Genomic DNA, 23897 nt, shown 5'->3' on the forward strand with positions numbered 1-23897 from the left:
TGCTTTCCTTTAATTCGGCACGACGCCCCACAAGCCTAATAATTGAGCTCTGAGATTTTAAGAAGGACAACACGTTCTTACCAACCCCGCTACACACTTTTTGGAGTTATAAATTAAAATCCTCCTTTTCTTCTTCAAAAAGAAAAGAAAGAAAAGTGAAATGATTCATAATCGACTCTGGAAACACCAATGTGCTTTCCTTTACCGGTCCTACGATTTTGCGTTTATTGACCATAAACTACTGCTCTCAGGTTGACTCATTGCTCTCTCTTCACTCCCTCACTATAATTAAACCCCACCACAAAGAACCCTTCTGATCACCATGTTTTACTCTTTTTAGCTCTTCCCTTACTTCTTCATCTCCAACTTCTTTGTTTACTGTTTGATCTCAACGTTTTCTCTGATCATATCTCTCTAAGCTATAGAAATGAAGGTGAGAATCAGCTCTCTCTGTCTCTCTCTCTCTCTATATATATATATATATTTTTTTTTTTTTTTCCTATTAGATATGGCTTGTATGCTTGCATGAATGAATCATGCGTCAAGTTTTCTTTTCTTTCTTTTTTCCTGTTGATTTACTTATTTTGATGAAACGCGTGCGTCTTTTACATAATTCATTGAGTTTTGTTGGCTTCAGTTTGATTTAGTCATTGTTTTAATGGGATTCCTTGGTATTGATTTTAAGTGATTACTGTTTCTTGATTATCTTGATATTGATTTATAACAAAATTCACATGATTATCTTGATTATTTTGTTGCAGAAAGCTGTGTTGAAAGTGGAGTTGCATGATGAGAAAGCCAAGAAAAAAGCCATGAAGATAGTCTCTGGTCTTTCAGGTATTGAATTTATTTATTGCTATATATATGGTCTTTAATTATCTAATAAATCAAGATCGATCAACGTTGGAAGTATTTATGATATTTGTTTTTTAAAAAAACTAGTGGTTTAATTTGTGCTTCAAATTTGCAGGGGTGGATTCAGTATCCATCGACATGAAGGACAAGAAGATGACAGTGATAGGGGGCATTGATCCAGTATGCATAGTGGCCAAACTGAGAAAGCTGTGTCACACAGAAAAAATTGCTTCTTTTTCATAATTCAGGGAGTTTTGGTAGCTCCAGTTTGATTTAGTTATTGTTTCTATGAGATTATTTGGTATTGATTTCAAGTGATTACTGTTTCTTGATCATCTTGATATTGATTCATAACAAAATTTACATGGACTTATATTGTTGCAGAAAGCTGTGTTGAAATTGGAGTTGCATGATGAGAAAGCCAAGAAAAAAGCCATGAAGATAGTCTCTGGTCTTTCAGGTATTGAATTTATTTATTGCTATATATATGGTCATTAATTATCTAATAAATCAAGATCGATCAACGTTGGAAGTATTTATGATATTTGTTTTTTTAAAAAAACTAGTGGTTTAATTAGTGATTCAAATTTGCAGGGGTGGATTCAGTATCCGTCGACATGAAGGACAAGAAGATGACAGTGTAGAGGATAATCAAAGTGCTTGTGTCATTTCTTAATTAATTTGATGTTAAAAACAAATATAATACATAGAGATGAAATAAGTGGAAAAAAATAATATGGCTTAGTGGTGGATTTGGGAAATTTGGGTGGTTATTAGAACTTCGTTAGTGATTACACTACAGCTGTACAAAAGTTGATGGTGTTGGGTTGTTTTATATTAATGAATTGTGGGTCTTATTTTGGTATTAATTAATGCATACCAATTTGATAGTGATTTTTTATTAATGGACATGTAAGGCATTATTTTGTTGCTATTCCAAGATAAAATTTTTTTTTAAAAAAAACATATTTCATTAAGAAGATAGAGTTATATAAAATAAATATCTCTAAAATAATTTTTTATATTTATTTTTTTAATTTTTTTATCCCGAAATAATAATTAATTAATTTTATGAAGCTGATATAAAAGCACGTTGTTTTTCTTTTGTAGTTGAACATGGGAAGTCATGTCATCTTTGAGTTTGGTATTTGTTGACACAGGATTTGAGAATACAATTACTACTTTGGTCACGGTTTTCGCCCACAAAAGGCCAATTTGTTCATGTGATGCAAATGATTGCAAGAAAAGTACAACGTTCAAAAAACTCATCCTCCAAGGAAATATGAAAACTAAAGTGGTGGATGGATGCAACATGATGAACATTGTGATGACTAATGTTGTGTGTGGCATGTGTTCTTGGACAAATTTCAAAAACTATCATGCAATTCTACTGTGTTTGTATGAAAAGGGCAAACCCTTTTCCACTCCAATGACTTTTGGTTTTCTCAACTATATATTAATGTTCTTCACTTTTTTCTCTCATGGAGTCTCCTTTCCTTTGTGAATTGTAAGAAAGTCACGTTTTCTTTTTAACACTTGTAGCATTTTTTTAAAAAAAAAATACCCCACAGTGTTTGAATATCACTTTAACATATGAATGAAAAATCAAACAAAATAACCATATAGCACGTAATTCAATAATAATAACTTGAAACTAAGAGATTTACTTTCCTTGTAATCTCAGGTTCGAGTCCTGTAGTTGCTAATATTGATGACTATTGTAGGCTTACTTGATTATTAATTTTAGAATCCGTAAAAATTAATCAAAATACATGCAGGTTAGCCCGGACATTTCAAGATAATAAAAAAATAAAAATCAAACAAAGTTATATAAAAAATCACCAGCAAGTGCTATAGGGATCAATGTTGCTGTGGAAGGGATAAGCATGTAAAGTGACTTGGAACGTGTTACTGACGTGGACCAAATAAACATGGTCTATCTGAAAACAAATCCGTTAAGAAGCTCGGATTATCAGACAAAAAGCCTGGCAAAAATCACGATTATGCCGTGGGAGGGATTAATTTTTTTTTAGGAGATTCTCCAAATAGTTTTTTTTAATGGAAAACCATTATGTCTTTCTTTGAATAGTTGGATCGTTCAAAATTAAACCAATATGATTTTGTTTTGCCTATTTTTTTTAATTTTTTTTCAGATTTTAACTAATTTTTCTTATTTAGCTTTAAAATCAAGACAAAAATAGAGTGAATGACATGTTTTTTGAAAAAAAGAAGTCAGACAATGCGAGCACCTGACCGTTTAAGAGGGCTTGCACATGGGCTTATTTTTTTTGAAAAATATAATTAGGGTGAATGACATGTTTTTTGAAAAAAATAAGTCAGACAACGCGAGCACCTGATCGTTTAAGAGGGCTTGCACATGGGCTTATTTTTTTGAAAAATATAATTAGGGTGAATGACATGTTTTTTGAAAAAAATAAGCCAGACAACGCGTCGCTTAATTTAGTCCGAATCTCAACATTGTGGTGCTGAAAAATTAGGGTTGAATGTTTGTTTTAACTCAAAAATCCCTTTTCAACTCATTTTTTTACCCAAAACAATGATAGTTAAGAAGAAAAATTATTATATATGGGGATAAAAATACTATTAATAACTTAACTTAAATTTCAGATGAAATAAATTAATAAAAAAAATACGTGAAATGTTAATGATAAGTCACAAAAACTTCCTGAACGATTAAAATAATTATTTTAAACGAGTAATTTTTGTAAATTTAGGGTGAAGACATTTGGGAAAATATAAGGGATATCCAAATAAATTAACGTATGATTTTACATATAAATAATGCTAACTTCCGGTATAAGCTATGTGTATAATCACGTAGTTTTTTGAAAGGGAGGAAATATATCTGAGGAATTTTTTATTATTATGAATAGGGATGAAAATCCCCAATGAATTAATTTGAAAATCTTGAAAATCTAAATAAATAAAATAGTATGTAAATTTGGATTTTGGAATAAAATTATTTATTGTTTATTTCTACTCTATGAAGAATAAGTCTGAATTGATGTTGAAAATTAGTGGGTTAGGAAAAACAATGAGAGGTTAGAACTTAAAAAGAAAAAAGTATGCAAAAATAGAAGGGAAAGGGGAAAACGTTGGATTCTTAGCAAGAAGCATATTCCTTTTGGTTGTTATGGTTGTGGTAAGGGATTTTAACCATTTAATTTCATGTGTTAATGGGTTTTTTTCATGTAGGATTAAAACCTCCCCTGATTCTTGAATTTAGAGTTCATGAGACTTTTTGTATTTAGATGTTAATTGAATATTGGTGTATTATCTAAGATAAAATAAATAATAATAATAATAATAAAAAGAAATATAAAAACTAAAGGATAATGAAATAAGAAAAAACCCAAATCTTAAAGAAAATCATATTAAATGGTTGATTTAACAATCTAGGGAAAGAGAGAAACAAAAAAGATCTCACAAGTGCCAAACCGGATGTCATACCCCCACACGCGCTGCGATTTTATGAAGGAAATATCGGGAGGAAGCCGGTCATTAATTCCGCACGACGCCCCACAAGCCGCTAGAGAGAAAACATTCTTTGTAAGAAAGAAATAGGCAGCACATCAATTTTAGCGAACGAAATAATTTTAAGAAAACATTCTCATTTTCCTTTCTTTTTTCACAAGTATCTGTAAACTAAGACAGACATGCTTGTTTCAATAATTGAGCTCAGAGATTTTAAGAAGGAAAACACGTTCTTACCACTCCCGCTGAACACTTTTTTGAGTTATAAATTATAGATCTAAATCCTCCTTGTCTTTTCCAAAAAGAAAAGAAAGAAAGAAAATAGTCATGATCGACTTTGGAAACACCAATGTGCTTTCCTTTACTGGTCCTACGATTTTGCTTTTTTTGACCATAAACTACTTCTCTCAGGTTGACTCATTGCTCTCTCTTCACTCCCTCACTATAATTAAACCCCACCACAAAGAACCCTTCTGATCACCATGTTTTACTTTTTTTAGCTCTTCCCTTGCTTCTTCATCTCAAGCTTCTTTGTTTACTGTTTGATCTCAACGTTTTCTCTGTTCATATCTCTCTAAGCTATAGAAATGAAGGTGAGAATCAGCTCTCTCTCTCTCTCTCTCTCTCTCTATATATATATATATATATATATATATTTTCTATTAGATATGACTTGTATGCTTGCATGAATGAATCATGCGTCAAGTTTTCTTTTCTTTTCCTTACTTTCTTTTTTCCTGTTGATTTACTTATTTTGATGAAGAGCTTGCTTCTTTTACATAATTCATTGAGTTTTGATGGCTTCAGTTTGATTTAGTCATTGTTTTAATGGGATTCCTTGGTATTGATTTTAAGTGATTACTGTTTCTTGATTATCTTGATATTGATTTATAACAAAATTCACATGATTATCTTGATTATTTTGTTGCAGAAAGCTGTGTTGAAATTGGAGTTGCATGATGAGAAAGCCAAGAAAAAAGCCATGAAGACAGTCTCTGGTCTCTCAGGTATTGAATTATTTTATTTATTTAATTATTGCTATATGGTCATTACCTAATAAATTGTGATGCAAATTTGCAGGGGTGGATTCAGTATCCATCGACATGAAGGACAAGAAGATGACAGTGATAGGGGACATTGATCCAGTATGCGTAGTGGCCAAACTGAGAAAGCTGTGTCACACAGAAATAGTCACAGTAGGACCGGCAAAAGAGCCTGAGAAGAAAAAAGATGAGCCCAAGAAAGAAGAGCCGAAGAAGCAAGGAGATCAGAAGAAGAAAGATCAAGATCAAGATCAAGATCAGGTGGCTTACCAGGCCTATAATCCTCATATGCCCCCATATTATTATGTTAGAAGTGTAGAGGATACTCCAAATGCTTTTGTCATTTCTTAATCAGACGTTAAAAACAAATATAATATATAAAGATTAAATAAGTGGAAAAAAAAATAGCTCTGATAATTAGTTGGTGATTTTGAAAATTTTCGGTGTTATTAGAACAGAAGTTGATGGTGTTGGGTTGTTTTATATAAATAAATTATGGGTCTTATTTTGATAATATGCATATGGAAAACTGAGAACAAATCAGGTGTTTCGTTAAGGAAACAAAATTGAAGATATAAAATAAATTTATTTTTAAAATATTTTTTAAATAAAAGTTTTATTTTCAAAACAATAAACGCACGGAGATTATTTTTTTTCCATGTTGTACTTGTTTTTTCTACCATATCCAAGTACTGGTTATGAGTACTTAATTTTTGATTTTTCTTGTCTTTTTATAGCTGGAAATGGGAAATCATGTGAACTTTGTGTTTGGCGGACACAGGGTTTGAGAATACAATTACTTGGCCAGGGTTTTAGCACAGAACAGGTCATGTAGTGGTGTTCTAAGAGAAAACGATTGCAAGAAAAGTACAAAATTGTTTCCTTAAGAACTCATCCTCCATGGAAACATGAAAACTAATGTGATGGATTGATGCAATACGATGAACGTGGTGTTGTTGACTAATGTTGTTTTGGCATCTTGTTGGATAAATCTCAAAAACGATCCTGCAATTCTACTGTTTTGTATGAAAAGGGCAAAGATTTTCCCTTTCCCACTCCTATGACTTTTGTTCTTCACTTTTTTCAGAGGAGAGTCGAGTCTCCATTCCTCTGGTGAATTATGGTGAGCAAGTCACATTCTTTTTTACAGTTCGTGCATGGGCTCTTTTGGTCGTTGAAAAATATCCCACACAGTATAATAAAGCTAAAGAGAGATCAGAAACATAAAGCTAAAGAGAGAGCCAAAAAAATAAAGGACGAAAGACCTTTTAGAGATCAGAAACATAAAGATAAAGAGAGAGCTAAAAAAATAAAAAACGAAAGACCTTCTAGAGATCAGAAACATAAAGCTAAAGAGAGAGCCAAAAAAACCTATCAATTTCAATATTGCTGTAGTCGGACTATATTGTCTTAGATTTCCGATAATATTTTTGATAGGATCCTGTTTTCACCTTTTTTTTTTAGGCATGACTATCATATTGAACGAATGCATTAAGAGGATTAATTCTTTTAAATAGCACTCTCAAAATATAAATTTAAAAAGTCAAGAAATTAATAAACAAATCTTCATAGCTACTAAACCAATTCTTTAAGTTTACATCAACACATGCTAATCATGTCATCAACTAGCTTGGAAATTAAACAACGTTATCCATTCCAAACAATTTAAACTAAGATTACTGTTTTTTAAAGGTTAATTCAACAAAACCATACATGTTTAAGCTTTGATGGTGTAGGCTAAACTTACTTCACATCCCGTATGTGATCAGATGAAATCATAGTATCGTAATATGATAGAGATTCGTCGAGAGGTATAATTGAATGGTTTAAGATTGTAGTTGTGGTTATAGTTGTTTTTTAAAATGTTTTTGATTTAGAAATATATTAAAATAATATTTTTTTATTTTAAAAAAATTATTTTTAATTTTAGTACATTAAAATATGTTTTTTAAAAAATATTAATTTAAAATAAAAAATAGCAGAGGTTGGCTATTAAAATTACCATAGGCTTTTTTCATATTATTTTCCAGCTAGTTTTACACACCACCGATGATAAAAAAGGTCTTAATCAAAATTGGAAAAAGTGGTTTTATACGTCATCAGTTGATAAGTCATTCGCAAAGCAATCCTTCAATTAATTAAAATATTAATTAAGTAAAATTCGGCCATTGTTGGGGATGGGATCGAGATGCTTCTAATAAAGCCACTGTGAGTCTATGACAAAAACGTGTGGACTTTGAGACCGAACTAATATCTCCATGCTCATAAGAAAACCCAGAGCATCTTTATAAAAAAATTAATAAAAAAAAAGCTGTCCATGTGCCCATATCATGATCCCATAAGTTCATGTTTTGATTTGGTGACATAAGCAGATATTAAGATCCGAGCTATAAGATATGGTTCTATTCATGAGGTGAATTAATGTCGTGACGAGTCGATCATGCTTGAGGCCGGATCATTAAAAAAATATAATATTTTTTTTCAAAACTATATTATTGTAGAGCTTTTATTTTATTTTAAAAAAACCCAATTCATGACTTGTGTCTTTAGCCAGTAAATTTCCCAGGTTGAGTCTTTATATTCTGCTTAAGATATTATGAAATATGCTGTTCTGCACTGCAATTCTCAGCTGTCTTCTTCCAACAACTAAAGCTAGACGTAGATTGGCTTGCTGACGTTTGTTTCCATGTGTTCATCTGTCAAAGGAAACTCTTTAAGTTAGTGACTTCTAGCCCTAACACTTCAAGAAATCATATTAACAAGTACCAATTAATACAAATACTGAGCATTTTCTTATTTTATTCGACAAAAAGACAAAGAAAAACCGTACACTATTTGCTATTAACTCCATGGGAGTTGAAGAAAAACCAAATAGAGAAGAAGAAGAAAGGAAAGGAAAGCACATGCTCGGGTCGTGATCATATCCTTCCTCATCCCCATGAGTTCTTGCCCTCGTCTTCTTCTCTCCACAGCCCAATTCTTCTGGACTTGTTCAAACCCAGGAAAGGAACCCTTTTTGTTTGGATCCATACTTGTAGATAAAGCCCCATACGCAATCCCACAAACAGAAGACCCAAATGAGGAAAGGTGTCCAAAAACACGAACCATTTCAGCACATTCCACACTTGTTGCTCCATAACCAAACCGATCACATTCATTGCATGGGCAGAGCCATATTGAAGGCTTGGATGGCTGTAGCCCAGTTCAGATTTCTGTCAATGTTTTTTACTACTATTAAATAAGTCTAAGTTACACATTTCTGGAGTTTTGTATAATATTTTTTATTTTATTAATTTAATATGTATTTATTTTTATTATTATTTGATTAAATAAAAAAATTAATTTAATAAATAAATATAATAAACACAACCAGATAAATGTTTCATTAGAGATTAAATATTTTAATCTATATTTATTTCTTGATTTTTTTAATTTTATTTTTAATTATCAAATTTTTATTTATTTTTAATGTACACAATTTTTAATTTATTTCATTATATATATGCATAATTTTTTTGATTTTTACTTAAATTTTTTAGCTATAAAAAATATATTAAAAAAACCTGTGTATATAATTTATTTTTATTGAAAAAATAATATCTAACTTGCGGTGAAGTAGGGTATTTAACCAGTAAAAATCTAAAGTTGCTTTTTTCAAAAAAGAAAAAGAAATAAAGAAAACACCCTACGATTAGAAACGAAAGGCATTTGCGACACTTGAAACACCAAAGTGCTTTCCTTTACTGGTCCTACAATTTTGTGCTTACTGACCATAAACTAATGTCCTTAGATTAACTCGGTGCTCTCTCTTCACTTCCCCCACAAAGAGAGGAAAAATAGAATTGCTATAGAAGAAAGTCTGTATATTTTTACTCACACAATACTTCTCTGTACTGACAGAGAAGTTATATATAAACTCATACATTCTTGGTTGTTGCACGAAATAAGAAAGGAAAAGATTGCTATTCTATCTCCATAATTTCAGCAGCTAAATACTGAGAAGATCATCAATTGTAGCTGTCATTTTGCTGGAGTTTTCTTTATCTGTTGAACTACCATTTACGTAGGAATTTGTTACTCCTTGAAAGTCCTTATCACCAGCCATATTTCCTTTGATATGTCTGTGAGTATAATCATCCTTATTACTCCATAATTCTTCCTTGTCACTCCATGATTTGTGGGATACACTCACATGATTATTGCTAACAGGAGATTGTAAGTTGCTAATACAAAGAACCTTCACCTCGTCACCAAGTTTTTCCTTTTGTTTTCTTAGCTCCTCCTCCTCCTCCTCCTCCTCCCTTACCTCAAGCTTTCTTTATTTACTGTTTGATTTCAACTATTTCTTTGATCAGATCTCTCTAAGCTAGAGAAATGAAGGTGAGAATCAACTCTCTCTCTCTCTCTCTATTTTCTGTTAGATGACTCGCATGGAAGAATCATGAATCAAGTTTTCTTTTCTTTTCCCTTTTTTCTATGTTGATTTACTTATTTTGCTGAGGACACATGTTTAGTGACAAGCAATCCAAGTGCAACTCGTTCGCGTACGAAATGGTAATCCAACTCAATATGTTTACTCCGAGCATGAAACACAGGATTGATGGTCATGTATAGAGCATTGAGATTATCGCAGTAGAGAACTGGTGGATGTGATAGCGATATGCGAAGATCTGTGAGGATGTATGTGAGCCACGTCAGTTCAGCAGTAGTATTAGCCATAGCTCGATATTCAGCTTCAGTACTGGATCGCGAAATTGTGTGTTGTTTTTTTGCACACCATGAAATGATATTGGTGCCAAGAAAAGTGCAGTAACCAGTGGTAGATCTCCGTGTTGTAGGGCAGCCAGCCCAATCCGCATCAGAGAAGGCATGCAAGTCAAGTGTTGTATTGGATGAGAGACGTAGACCAGTAGCTATTGTTCCTTTGAGGTATCGAAGGATGCGCTGAACCAGTTTCAAGTGAGCAACTGTAGGATTGTGCATGAATTGTTAAACATAGTTGACACTGTAGGATAGATCAGGTCGCGTGAGGGTGAGGTATTGGAGAGCACCAACAATCCTACGAAACTGACTGGGATCAGCAATGGAGGAAGCATCGACATCTATTTTGAATTTGGCTTCCAAAGGCGTGCTCATGGGTTTGCAATGAAGCATACTGGATCGATCAAGGATAGTAAGCGCATAGTGTGACTGAGATAAATGTAGTCCATCTGTTGTGGTTGAAATTTCAATGCCTAAGAAATGATGCACCGGTCCTAAGTCTTTCATTGAGAATTCACAGCTTAGTATGTGAATAAAGGAGTTGACCAGTTCGGTTGATGACCCTGTAAGAAGCATATCATCAACGTAAAGAAGTAAGGCTAAAATTCTGTGTGCTGAGTGAAGGACAAAAAGAGAAGGATCAGCCAAACTATAGAAGAAACCGTAAGATATTAGAAAATCACTGAGTCTATCAAACCAGGCACGTGGTGCCTGTTTGAGCCCATATAAGGCACGCTGAAGTTTACATACATGCATAGGATTTTGTGGATCAGCCATACCTGGTGGTTGTGTCATATATAGATCTTCCATGATGTTGCCATGTAAAAATGCATTCTTGACGTCAAGTTGACGAATGGGCCAATGTTTAACAAGAGCAATAGTTAAAATTATTCGAATTGTACCTGGTTTTATGACAGGAGAGAACGTCTCTATGTAGTCAATACCATCAATCTGATGATAGCCTTTAGCAACTAACCGTGCTTTTAGGCGATCCAATGTTCCATCTGGTTTTAGTTTGGTCTTAAAGACCCATTTGGACCCAATCACATGCATATCTGGAGTGTGGGGAACTAACCGCCATGTATCATTTTGATGAAGTGCTGTAAGTTCATCATCCATTGCAGCTTTCCAACCGGGATGCAACAGTGCTGCTTTAATGTTGTTTGGTTCACGAGGTATTGTAGAAGATGATGTTATTGTCAAGGCATATTTAGGATTCGGCTTAACTACTTCATGCTGAGACCTGGTTAGCATAGGATGACGTGTTGTTGCTTCATGAGAGGGATAGGACGGATGAGTCACTGGTGCAGAGGGGGTTTCAAGATCAAAATGTAATGCAGGCAGTGGTGCAAGCGGATTGAGACCTGCAGTTTGTGTATCATTAATTGGAGGGAAGAGTGCAGGTTGTATTTCAGTGTTTAATACTGGTATTGGGGCCTGCAAGGGGAGAGTTGCTGGAAGCTGACAATTAAGATCAGTTACATCATTTTCGAATGCAGTTATTTCATGTGAGGAATTTGATGTAGACTACCAGAAATGTCGATCAACAGGTGGAAGAGGAATAAGATTCGTTGGTGCAGACTGTTGTGGAAGAACATCTGTTTCTGCATCTGTTTCTAGAAAAGTGTTAGAAAATGGTATCCAGGAATCAAGTATATTAAGCACACGTGAGGCAGCAAGTGAATTTAAAGAAGATTTAAACGGAAAAACAGTCTCATCAAAAACAACATGGCGAGAAATGAAAAATTTACGACTTGGTGGGTGAAAGCACTTGTATCCTTTATGTTTTTCACTATATCCTACAAACACACACAAGACTGTTTTCGGGTCAAATTTATGGTTTCTTGTATTCCATGTATATGGAAAACATTTAGAGCCAAACACCCGAAGTGATGTGTAATCAGGATGTGTTCCATGTAACATGAAATATGGAGTGTCAAAATGTAGAGATGATGATGGTAGCCGATTAATGAGAAACACTGCTGTGGTGAAGGCTTCCACCCATAATGAAAGAGGTGCACTGCTATGAAACAACATTGTCATACCTAATTCGCGTATAATTCTGTGCCTTCTCTCAACCATACCTGTTTGCTCTGGAGTATAGGGGCATGAGATCTGATGAAGAATACCTGTGGCCAGAAAGTGTGATGACAATCTAGAGTTAACAAACTCTCCTCCTCCATCGGAGTGAAAGATTTTTATTTTTTTATTGAACTGTCTTTCAGCATACTGTTCAAATGCTAGATAGGCAGTAAAAAAATCTGATTTGTGCTTCAAAGGTATAATCCAAGTATACTTGGAGAAATCATCAACTAAACATGCATAAAACTTAAACTTGCCAATAGATAAAACTGGTGCAGGTCCCCACAAATCGCAGTGAATCTTATCAAAAATGCCAAAACTAGAATGTTCAGAATGAGCAAAAGGAAGTTTACTAAGTTTTCCTAATTGACAACTATCACATAAATGTTCTTTCCGTGAGGGACCTATAACATCAATTAACCCTTTATTCTTTAACAAAGAAACAGCTGAAGCTTGAGGATGTCCTAAGCGTTGGTGCCAAATGTCTGCAGTGCCAGATTTGAATCGATAAGAGAAGTGTGCTTCTGGTACATTGGATAAAACATACAGGTCACCCTTCTTTTTCCCTGTTATTAGCCGATGTCCTGTCTTGCGTTCCTTTACACAAAAATCAACATTAGAAAATTCACAATTGACAAGAAATTGAGAGGTTAGTTGACTTATCGAAAGCAGATTCTTTTTAAGATTTGGAACTAAAAGAACATCATAAAGAGGCAATGTCCTATCTTTTTGTCTAATGCTCGAATCACCAATAGCTGTGATAGGAATAGAAGAACCATCTCCAATTATGACAGAATCAGATCCAGAGTATTTATGGATATTAGTCAACATACCTTGCATTCCTGTCATGTGATTTGAAGCTCCTGTGTCAGAAGTCCATTCTGTTTCAGTAATGGAATTATCTAAGGTGAGTGCAGCAAGAGCTTGTGGAATCACATCATTCTGAGTTGTTGTTTTTTGTATCCACCAGCAGATTTTGGCAATATGGCCTGGTTTCTCACAATATTGACATGTCTCATTACGATATAGGTCTCGTTCTGCTGCTGTCATGCGTCGTTCTCCTGGCGGTGGTGGTCGTCGTTGTTGTGTAGCTGATGTTGAATTGTCTGAATAGCTTTGTTGTTGGTTCCGAAATTGTTGTGCTTGGAATCCACGACCTGCAGAAGTAAATGTGTTGTTGCGATTCCTTGGCATATTACTTTGAAACTGTTTCTGTTGCTGTCCATAGAAAGCTAAATGTGGGGTGAGTTGAGAAAAAGATGCATCTGATTGGTTTGAAAACCAACTACGACGTTGATCCAGGCTTTGCAACTGTGAAATCAGTTCTGTGTAGGTTAGTCTTGGTGGTTTCAACATTGTTGTTGTAAAGGTTTCATACTGCGGTCCTAGACTTGTAAGAAGGCAGAAAACCTTTTCTTTATCTGGTAGGGGTTTTCCAATACCAGCAAGATTGTCACACAGACTTTTAAAAATACGTATGTGATCTCCAATGGTCCTGTTGTCATCCTTACGAAGATAGGTCAGTTGTTGTCGTAATGTAAACTCGCGCTCTTGAGAGTCTTGTGCATAAGCATCTTTCAGTGCTTCCCAGACTGCAAGTGCTGTGTCTAAGCCGATGACAAGTCCAAGTGCTTCTTCAGAGAGGGTTCCAATGATCCAACCCCTGAGAAGACGATCAGACTTTTTCCAAGCAATGAATTCTCTTGCCAACTGTAGTGTAGTGTTTCCTGTTTCTGTGGTGTTTGAATCTGGAATGGTATATTTTGTTGGGATTGACGTTTCTCTGGTGAGATGATCAACCAAGTCTTGGCTCTCTGCTAAACCTAAAACTTGTTCTCTCCACAGTGGGTAATTGGATTGTGTGAGTTTAAGTGTGACAAAATTTCCAACATTCAAAGACAGAGAGGTCATGGTGTTTAGAATAAGAAGTAGAACCGTTCCTGCTCTGATACCAAGAGGAAAAATAGAATTGCTATAGAAGAAAGTCTGTATATTTTTACTCACACAATACTTCTCTGTACTGACAGAGAAGTTATATATAAACTCATACATTCTTGGTTGTTGCACGAAACAAGGAAGGAAAAGATTGCTATTCTATCTCCATAATTTCAGCAGCTAAATACTGAGAAGATCATCAATTGTAGCTGTCATTTTGCTGGAGTTTTCTTTATCTGTTGAACTACCATTTACGTAGGAATTTGTTACTCCTTGAAAGTCCTTATCACCAGCCATATTTCCTTTGATATGTCTGTGAGTATAATCATCCTTATTACTCCATAATTCTTCCTTGTCACTCCATGATTTGTGGGATACACTCACATGATTATTGCTAACAGGAGATTGTAAGTTGCTAATACAAAGAACCTTCACCTCGTCACCAAGTTTTTCCTTTTGTTTTCTTAGCTCCTCCTCCTCCTCCTCCTCCTCCCTTACCTCAAGCTTTCTTTATTTACTGTTTGATTTCAACTATTTCTTTGATCAGATCTCTCTAAGCTAGAGAAATGAAGGTGAGAATCAACTCTCTCTCTCTCTCTCTCTATTTTCTGTTAGATGACTCGCATGGAAGAATCATGAATCGAGTTTTCTTTTCTTTTCCCTTTTTTCTATGTTGATTTACTTATTTTGCTGAAAAACTTGCTTCTTTTTCATGATTCAGTGAGTTTTGTTAGCTTCAGTTGATTTAGCCATTTCTTCTATGATATTAATTTATAACAAAGTTTACATGAGCTTATTTTGTTGCAGAAAGCTGGGTTGAAATTGGGTTTCCACGATGACAAAGCCAAGAAAAAAGCCATGAAGACAGCCTCTAGTCTTTCAGGTATATGATTTAATTGTTTATTTTTTGCTATATGGTCATTAACTTATAAATCCAAGATCATCAATGAAGCATTCATGATTTTTATTTTATTTTATTTAGTGGTTTAATTTGTGACGCAAATTTGCAGGGGACGTTGATCCCATAGTGGCCAAATCGAGAAAGCTGTGCGGCGCAGAAATGGTTACAGCACGACCAGCAAAAGAGTCTGGAAAGAGAAAAGCCGAGCCCAAGAAAGAACAGTAAAAGAAGCAAGAAGATCAGAAGATAGCACACCATGTAGCTGAGCTGGTCAAGGCTTACGAGGCCTATAATCCTCGTACGACCACCTAGACGGTGTCGCTGAGCTGATCAGAAGAGGAAAACCCAGATGCTTGTGTCATCTCTTAGTTTGTCAATCACATGTTAAAAAGAAATCTATTATAGAAAGATGAAATAAGTGAAAGAAAAATATAGTTTTGTTGGAGATTTTCGAACATTTGGGTGGTTATTACAACTTCATTAGCGATTAGACTACCGCTGTATAAAAGTTGAAGTGATTTTTCATTAATGGATATTTAAAGGTAGTGTTATGTTATTATCTTAGATAGAAACACAATCTTGTTAGATTAAAAAGATATAGACAAGGACATAAAAATAAATGTTTTTAAAATATTTTTGAAGTAATTTTTTTTTTTACTTTGAAGGCATAATGTATAGGGAGACATATTCTCTATATCTATAGTTTCTTCATTTTTAAAACTTGTTAAATATATTTAAGTAAAATTTGTTAGCATGCATGTTTAGTTGTATAATAACAAATGAGTTGATTTTTTTTAATTAAATTTTAATATGATTTGTATATTTTAAATTATTTTGATGTGATAATGTTAAAAATAATTTTTAAAAAATAAAAAAATATTATTAATATATATTTTAATATAAAAAATTATTTAAAAAATAATCAATGTGCTTTTCTTTACTGGCCCTACGATTTTGCGTTTATTGACCATAAACTACAGCTCTCAGGTTGACTCATTGCTCCCTCTTCACTCCCTCACTATAATTAAACCCCACCACAAAGAACCCTTCTGATCACCAAGTTCTACTCTTTTTAGCTCTTCCCTTGCTTCTTCATCTCAAACTTCTTTGTTTACTGTTTGATCTCAACGTTTTCTCTGATCATATCTCTCTAAGCTATAGAAATGAAGGTGAGAATCAGCTCTCTCTCTCTATATATATATATATTTTCTATTAGATATGACTTGTATGCTTGCATGAATGAATCACGCGTCAAGTTTTCTTTTCTTTTCCTTACTTTCTTTTTTCCTGTTGATTTACTTATTCTGATGAAAAGCTTGCTTCTTTTACATAATTCATTGAGTTTTGTTGGCTTCAGTTTGATTTAGTCATTGTTTTAATGGGATTCCTTGGTATTAATTTTAAGTGCTTACTGTTTCTTGATTAATTATCTTGATATTGATTTATAACAAAATCCACATGATTATCTTGATTTTGTTGTTGCAGAAAGCTGTGTTGAAATTGGAGTTGCATGATGAGAAAGCCAAGAAAAAAGCCATGAAGACAGTCTCTGGTCTCTCAGGTATTGAATTTACTTATTTATTTGTTGCTATATGGTCATTACCTAATAAATTGTGATGCAAATTTGCAGGGGTGGATTCAGTATCCATCGACATGAAGGACAAGAAGATGACAGTGATAGGGGGCATTGATCCAGTATGCATAGTGGCCAAACTGAGAAAGCTGTGTCACACAGAAATAGTCACAGTAGGACCGGCAAAAGAGCCTGAGAAGAAAAAAGATGAGCCGAAGAAGCAAGGAGATCAGAAGAAGAAAGATCAAGATCAGGTGGCTTGCCAGGCCTATAATCCTCATATGCCCCCATATTATTATGTTAGAAGTGTAGATCAGGATACTCCAAATGCTTGTGTCATTTCTTAATTTGTTAATTAGACGTTAAAAACAAATAAATATATATATATATATATATATATATATATATATATATATGAAATAAGTGGAAAAAATAGCTTTCACAATTAGTTGGTGATTTTGAAAATTTCCGGTGTTATTAGAACAGAAGTTGATGGTGTCATGGGTTGTTTTATATAAATAAATTATGGGTCTTATTTTGATATTAAGCATATGGAAAAATAAGAATAAATCAGGTGTTTCGTTAAGGAAACAAAATTGAAGATAAAAAATAAATTTTTTTTTAAATAAACTTTTTTATTTTCAAAACAATAATAAACGCATTGAGATATTTTCTTTTCCATGTTGTATTTGTTTTTTCTACCATATCCAAGTACTGGTTATGAGTGCTTTGTGATTTTTCTTGTCTTTTTATAGCTGGAAATGGGAAATCATGTCAACTTTGTGTTTGGCGGACACAGGGTTTGAGAACACAATTACTTGGCCAGGGTTTTAGCACAGAACAGATCATGTAATGGTGTTCTAAAAGAAAACGATTGCATGAAAACTAATGTGATGGATTGATGCAATACGATGAACGTTGTGTTGTTGACTAATGTTGTTTTGGCATATCTTGTTGGATAAATCTCAAAAACTATCCTGCAATTCTACTGTTTTGTATGAAAAGGGCAAAGAATCAAAGATTTTCCCTTTCCCACTCCTATGACTTTTGTTCTTCACTTTTTTCAGAGGAGAGTCGAGTCTCCTTTCCTCTGGTGAATTATGGTGAGCAAGTCACATTCTTTTTTACAGTACCTGCACGGGCTCTTTTGGTCGTTGAAAAATATCCCACACAGTGTGTGAAGATCACTTTCACCAATGAATAAAATATCGAACAAATCTGTGTAAAAAATATTGCCGTGGGAGGATAAGCATCTGGAGCTTGTTCTGTAGCAGTACTGATCATGACCTTCTCAACCTGGACAAGAATGCCGGCTAATGTTCGTTTAATTTGCAGAAAACTCCATGTATAGAGCGACAACGCCCTAAGAATTATATATATATATATATATATATAGACAAAGACACATCAGCATGTATGATGGACGTTAATTACATTTTGAATTAAATTAATTACACATCAATCTATAATTCCACACGTGAGAGGTTTTTTTTCTTGTTTATCCAATTATTATAACTTGATTTTTTCAGATATGTACTAACAGATAGAAAGAACACTCACAGGGAAGAATCCTATTAAAAAATAAAAATTAGAAATATTGTTCTTCCCTGCTATCCACACTAAAATAAAGGAAGTCTTTTGAAAAAAAACTTGCTAGTGGAGAAATACCTTCTACAGATCAGAAACATAAAGCCAAAGAGAGAGCCAAAAAAACCAATCAATTTCAATTTCGTATGTGATCATCAGAGGAAGTCACAGGATATCGTAATATGATAGAGATTTGCCAAAGTACGTCCACCTCCAAGGTTAACTCTTGTGATGGATCTTACAGAGGTAAAACCTTCACTAGATGATAAAATGGTCTTAATTAAAATTGGAGAAAAATGGTTTTATATATACGTCATCACTCGATACGTCATTTGCAAAGCAGTCCTTCAATTAATTAAAATATTAATTAAGTAGAATTTGGCCATTGTTGGGGATGGGATCGAGATGCTTCTAATAAAAGCCACTGTGAGTCTATGACCAGAACGTGTGGACTTTCAGACCGAACTACTAATATCTCCATGCTCATAAAAAACACCCAGAGCATCTGAAAAAAAAAAAAAAAAAGTTGTCCATGTGCCCATGTCATGATCCCATAAGTTCATGTTTTGATTTGGGGACATAAGCAGATATTAAGATCCGTGTTATAAGATATGGTTCTATTCATGAGGTGAATTAATGTCGTGATGAGTCGATCATGCTTGAGGCCGGATCATTAATTAAAAAAATATAATATTTTTTTTCAAAACTATATTATTGTAGAGATTTTATTTTTTAAAAAAAAACCCAATTCATGACTTGTGTCTTTAGACAGTAAATTCCCCAGGTTGAGTCTTGTATTATGCTTAAGATATTATGAAATTAATACGCTGTTCTGCACTGCAATTCTCAGCTGTCTTCTTCCAACAACTAAAGCTAGACGTAGATTGGCTTGCTGACGTTTGTTTCCATGTGTTCATCTGTCAAAGGAAACTCAAATAAGTTAATGTATATATACGAGTACTCACGTGACTTCTGGCCTTAACACTTTAAGAAATCATACTAACAAGTACCAATTAATACAAATATACTGCGCATTTTCTTATTTTATTCGACAAAAAGACAAAGAAAAACCGTACACTATTTGCTATTAACTCCATGGGAGTTGAAGAAAAGTCAAATAGAGAAGAAGAAGAAGAAAGGAAAGGAAAGGAAAGCACATGCTCGGGTCGTGATCATATCCTTCCTCATCCCCATGAGTTCTTGCCCTCGTCTTCTTCTTTCCACAACCCAATTCTTCTGGACTAGTTCAAACCCAGGAAAGGAACCCTTTTTGTTTGGATCCATACTTGTAGATAAAGCCCCATATGAGGACCCAAATGAGGAAAAGTGTAAAAAACACGAACCATTTCAGCACATTCCACACTTGTTGCTCCATAACCAAACCGATCACATTCATTGCACGGGCAGAGCCATATTGAAGGCTTGGATGGCTGTAGCCCAGTTCAGATTTCTGTCAATGTTTTTTACTACTATTAAATAAGTCTAAGTTACACATTTCTGGAGTTTTGTATAATATTTTTTATTTTATTAATTTAATATGTATTTATTTTTATTATTATTTGATTAAATAAAAAAATTAATTTAATAAATAAATATAATAAACACAATCAGATAAATGTTTCATTAGAGATTAAATATTTTAATCTATATTTATTTCTTGATTTTTTTAATTTTATTTTTAATTATCAAATTTTTATTTATTTTTAATGTACACAATTTTTAATTTATTTCATTATATATATGCATAATTTTTTTGATTTTTACTTAAATTTTTTAGCTATAAAAAATATATTAAAAAAACCTGTGTATATAATTTATTTTTATTGAAAAAATAATATCTAACTTGCGGTGAAGTAGGGTATTTAACCAGTAAAAATCTAAAGTTGCTTTTTTCAAAAAAGAAAAAGAAATAAAGAAAACACCCTACGATTAGAAACGAAAGGCATTTGCGACACTTGAAACACCAAAGTGCTTTCCTTTACTGGTCCTACAATTTTGTGCTTACTGACCATAAACTAATGTCCTTAGATTGACTCGGTGCTCTCTCTTCACTTCCCCCATAAAGAACCTTCACCTCGTCACCAAGTTTTTCCTTTTGTTTTCTTAGCTCCTCCTCCTCCTCCTCCTCCTCCTCCTCCTCCTCCTCCTCCTCCCTTACCTCAAGCTTTCTTTATTTACTGTTTGATTTCAACTATTTCTTTGATCAGATCTCTCTAAGCTAGAGAAATGAAGGTGAGAATCAACTCTCTCTCTCTCTCTCTCTCTCTCTCTCTCTCTATTTTCTGTTAGATGACTTGCATGGAAGAATCATGAATCAAGTTTTCTTTTCTTTTCCCTTTTTTCTATGTTGATTTACTTATTTTGCTGAAAAACTTGCTTCTTTTTCATGATTCAGTGAGTTTTGTTAGCTTCAGTTGATTTAGCCATTTCTTCTATGATATTAATTTATAACAAAGTTTACATGAGCTTATTTTGTTGCAGAAAGCTGGGTTGAAATTGGGTTTCCACGATGACAAAGCCAAGAAAAAAGCCATGAAGACAGCCTCTAGTCTTTCAGGTATATGATTTAATTGTTTATTTTTTGCTATATGGTCATTAACTTATAAATCCAAGATCATCAATGAAGCATTCATGATTTTTATTTTATTTTATTTAGTGGTTTAATTTGTGACGCAAATTTGCAGGGGACGTTGACCCCGTAGTGGCCAAATCGAGAAAGCTGTGCGGCGCAGAAATAGTTACAGCACGACCAGCAAAAGAGTCTGGAAAGAGAAAAGACGAGCCCAAGAAAGAACAGTAAAAGAAGCAAGAAGATCAGAAGATAGCAGACCATGTAGCTGAGCTGGTCAAGGCTTACGAGGCCTTTAATCCTCGTACGACCACCTAGACGGTGTCGCTGAGCTGATCAAAAGAGGAAAACCCAGATGCTTGTGTCATCTCTTAGTTTGTCAATTACATGTTAAAAAGAAATCTATTATAGATAGATGAAAAAAGTGAAAGCAAAATATAGTTTTGTTGGAGATTTTGGAACATTTGGGTTGATGGTGTTGGGTTGTTTTATATTAATAAATTATGGGTCTTGCTTTGATATTAATGCCTTCAGATTCGTTAGTGATTTTTCATTAATGGATATTTAAAGGTTGTGTTATGTTATTATCTTAGATAGAAACACAATCTTATTAGATTAAAAAGATACAGACAAGGACATAAAATAAATGTTTTTAAAATATTTTTAAAGTAATTTTTTTTTTCTTTGAAGGCATAATGTATAAGGAGACATATTCTCTATATCTATATTATCTTCATTTTTAAAACCTTGTTAAATTAAATAGTAGATTTTTAAATTATAAATTGAAAATAGATTTTTGGTGTTTGGAGAACATTGAAAATAAATTTATTTTGTATTGTATCGTAGTTTTATAACACAATTTATATGATTTAAAATATATGATTATTATAGAATATAACATGCTTTGTATTCAAATGTATTTTCTAGCAATATTATTTAAATTAAAGTGTTATATGCACTAATATATCAAATTAATTAATATATTGTATATTGATATATCCTAATATATTATTTTCTAATAACTTATATTTTAAAGTATTATATACATATATAATAAAGTATTGTATTATTTTAGTTTTTGATCTTTTACGGAAAGTGTTTTCGATCTTTTAGACTAGAAAACACGTTTTTTTATTTAAAATTTATATTTTCTTTTTACTAGAAGGTAAATTTCATGGACTAGTTTTGAAATTGAAATCATATATAATAAAATCAAGAAAATGATTTTGGTAAATTTAACCATTGAGGAGGTGCCCCAGTGGTAAGAGCTTGGGACTAAGGGGTTTGCTCCCTCTGTGATCTCAGGTACGAGTCATGTGGTTGCTCATATGATGATCACTGGAAGCTTATATGGTCGTTAACTTCAGGGCCCGTGGGATTAGTTGAGGTGTACACAAGCTGACCCGGACACCCATATTAATAAAAAAAAAATGATTCACATAAAACACCTTGTTGCCAAAAAAAAACAAGAATTGAAAGTGAGATATCATGACACTTTTTTTTTTTTAGTATACAATTACTTGGTCACGGTTTTCGCACAGAAATTGGTCGATTTGTTCATGTAATGGTGTTCTAAAACAAAAAACATGAAAACTAATGAGATGGATGCAACATCATTGATGAACACTCGGGTGTTCTTCACTAGTGTTGTTTTGACAAAAAAAAAAATTCGTGGACAAATTTCAAAAACTATCCAGCAGTTATACTGTTTTGTGTGAAAAGGGCAGGACTTTTCCCTTTCCCACTCCAATGACTCTCTCTCTCTCTCTCTCTCTCTCTACCAGCAATGTTCTTCGAGTTTCCTTTCCTTTGTGAATTGCAAGGAAGTCACTTTTTTTTTTTTTTGACAGCTGCATTACTTTTCTGCTTCCTTGAAAAATATCCCACACAGCGTGTGAAGATCACTTTAACCGATGAATAAAAAATCGAACAAGTTGTGTAAGAAATGACCACCAATTAAGTGCTCTTGGGATCAATGTTGCGGTGGGAGGATAAGCATGTCACCTAATGTTTGTTTTGCAGACAACTCCATCCGGAGAAACGACATTGCCCTTTAAATAAAATATATTTTTATAAAATTATCTATTTGTTTGTAAATATATTAATATAATATTTTTACTTTTAATATTAGCATATCAAATGATATGAAAATATTAATTTTTTTTATTTTAAATTATTTATTTTTTATATTTTCAAATGGTTTTGATGTATTGATATTCAAAATGGATTTTAAAAAATAAAAAAAATATTATTTTAATATATTTTTAAATAAAAAATATTTTAAAAAATAACAACTCTCTGGTTATAAAACCTGCTTTAAAAACACATAAACATGTGACTTTAAATTAAATTAAATGACATCAATCTATAATTTCAACAAGATTACTGTTTTCTTAGAGGTTAACTAAACATCTACTTTTAAGCTTGGATGGTGTCGGCTAAACTTACTTCACATCTTGTATGTGATGAGATGAAGTTATAGAGGATCGTAATATGATAGATAGAGATTTGCCAAAGTACGGACACCTCCGAGGTTAACTCTTGCAGAGGTTGGCTATTAAAAAATCATATGGTTTTTAATTTCCAGCTAGTTTTTTTATTTATTTACGTGGGTTGTTCGGGTCAGCTTGCGCGCGCCACGACTATTCTCACGGCTCACTGGATATCCTATAAGCCCAGGAGCAGGTAAGGCATCGCGGGAGTGACAGGCATGTACATAAAAAATCAAACCCGAGATGAAAACAAAATAAACCATACAATTAACCACAACAATTAGATCCTCGAGTGCATTTACAGCTAGTTTTACACAACGCCGTCACTGGATGATAAAAGGGTCTTCTAATCAAAATTGTAAAAAATGGTTTTACACGTCATCACTCGATACGTCATTTGCAAAGCAGTCCTTCAATTAATTAAAATATTAATTAAGTAGAATTTGGGCAGTGTTGGGGATGGGATCGAGATGCTTCTAATAAAAGCCACTGTGAGTCTATAATGACAAAATTGTGTGGACTTCTTGACCAAACTAATATCTCCATCAACAATAAATATCGTATACACGTGTCCATGTCATGATCACACAGGTTCAATGTTTTG

The 23897-nt window shown here is 33.3% G+C and overlaps 2 protein-coding genes and 2 long non-coding RNA genes across 7 annotated transcripts; all 4 read left to right on the forward strand.

Moving 5' to 3' along the window:
- Nucleotides 1-155: 155 nt before the first annotated feature.
- Nucleotides 156-17129, forward strand: LOC133671123 (heavy metal-associated isoprenylated plant protein 39-like). 4 transcript variants are annotated; one of them, XR_009834207.1, is made up of 5 exons: nucleotides 156-433; nucleotides 762-837; nucleotides 971-1156; nucleotides 1240-1315; nucleotides 1450-1724. XR_009834207.1 is itself a non-coding variant. In XM_062091773.1 (5 exons), exons 3-5 carry the CDS (start codon nucleotides 1038-1040, stop codon nucleotides 16990-16992), a joined length of 441 nt encoding a protein of 146 aa, XP_061947757.1. In that variant the 5' UTR covers nucleotides 156-433; nucleotides 762-837; nucleotides 971-1037; the 3' UTR covers nucleotides 16993-17127. The 4 variants fall into 4 exon arrangements, 2 of the variants coding, with proteins under 2 accessions (XP_061947757.1, XP_061947758.1); XM_062091773.1 differs by lacking the exon at nucleotides 1450-1724 and adding an exon at nucleotides 16703-17127 and having other exon boundaries at nucleotides 971-1112; XR_009834206.1 differs by having other exon boundaries at nucleotides 971-1315.
- On the forward strand, nucleotides 4729-5907 carry LOC133670511 (heavy metal-associated isoprenylated plant protein 39-like). Its single transcript, XM_062091016.1, has 3 exons — nucleotides 4729-4943; nucleotides 5282-5357; nucleotides 5431-5907. The coding sequence occupies exons 1-3, from the start codon at nucleotides 4938-4940 to the stop codon at nucleotides 5742-5744; spliced, it is 396 nt and encodes a 131-aa protein (XP_061947000.1). The 5' UTR covers nucleotides 4729-4937; the 3' UTR covers nucleotides 5745-5907.
- Nucleotides 14598-15601, forward strand: LOC133670427 (uncharacterized). The gene is made up of 3 exons (XR_009834083.1): nucleotides 14598-14743; nucleotides 14979-15054; nucleotides 15182-15601. It is a non-coding gene; the product is annotated as an uncharacterized LOC133670427 (long non-coding RNA).
- Nucleotides 17130-20177: 3048 nt separating the features above from the next.
- LOC133671124 (uncharacterized) lies at nucleotides 20178-21320 on the forward strand. The gene is made up of 3 exons (XR_009834208.1): nucleotides 20178-20464; nucleotides 20714-20789; nucleotides 20917-21320. It is a non-coding gene; the product is annotated as an uncharacterized LOC133671124 (long non-coding RNA).
- The last annotated feature ends 2577 nt before the right edge of the window (nucleotides 21321-23897 follow it).

This window comes from Populus nigra, chromosome 13, assembly GCF_951802175.1.
Source record: "Populus nigra chromosome 13, ddPopNigr1.1, whole genome shotgun sequence".
NCBI classification, from domain to species: domain Eukaryota; kingdom Viridiplantae; phylum Streptophyta; class Magnoliopsida; order Malpighiales; family Salicaceae; genus Populus; species Populus nigra.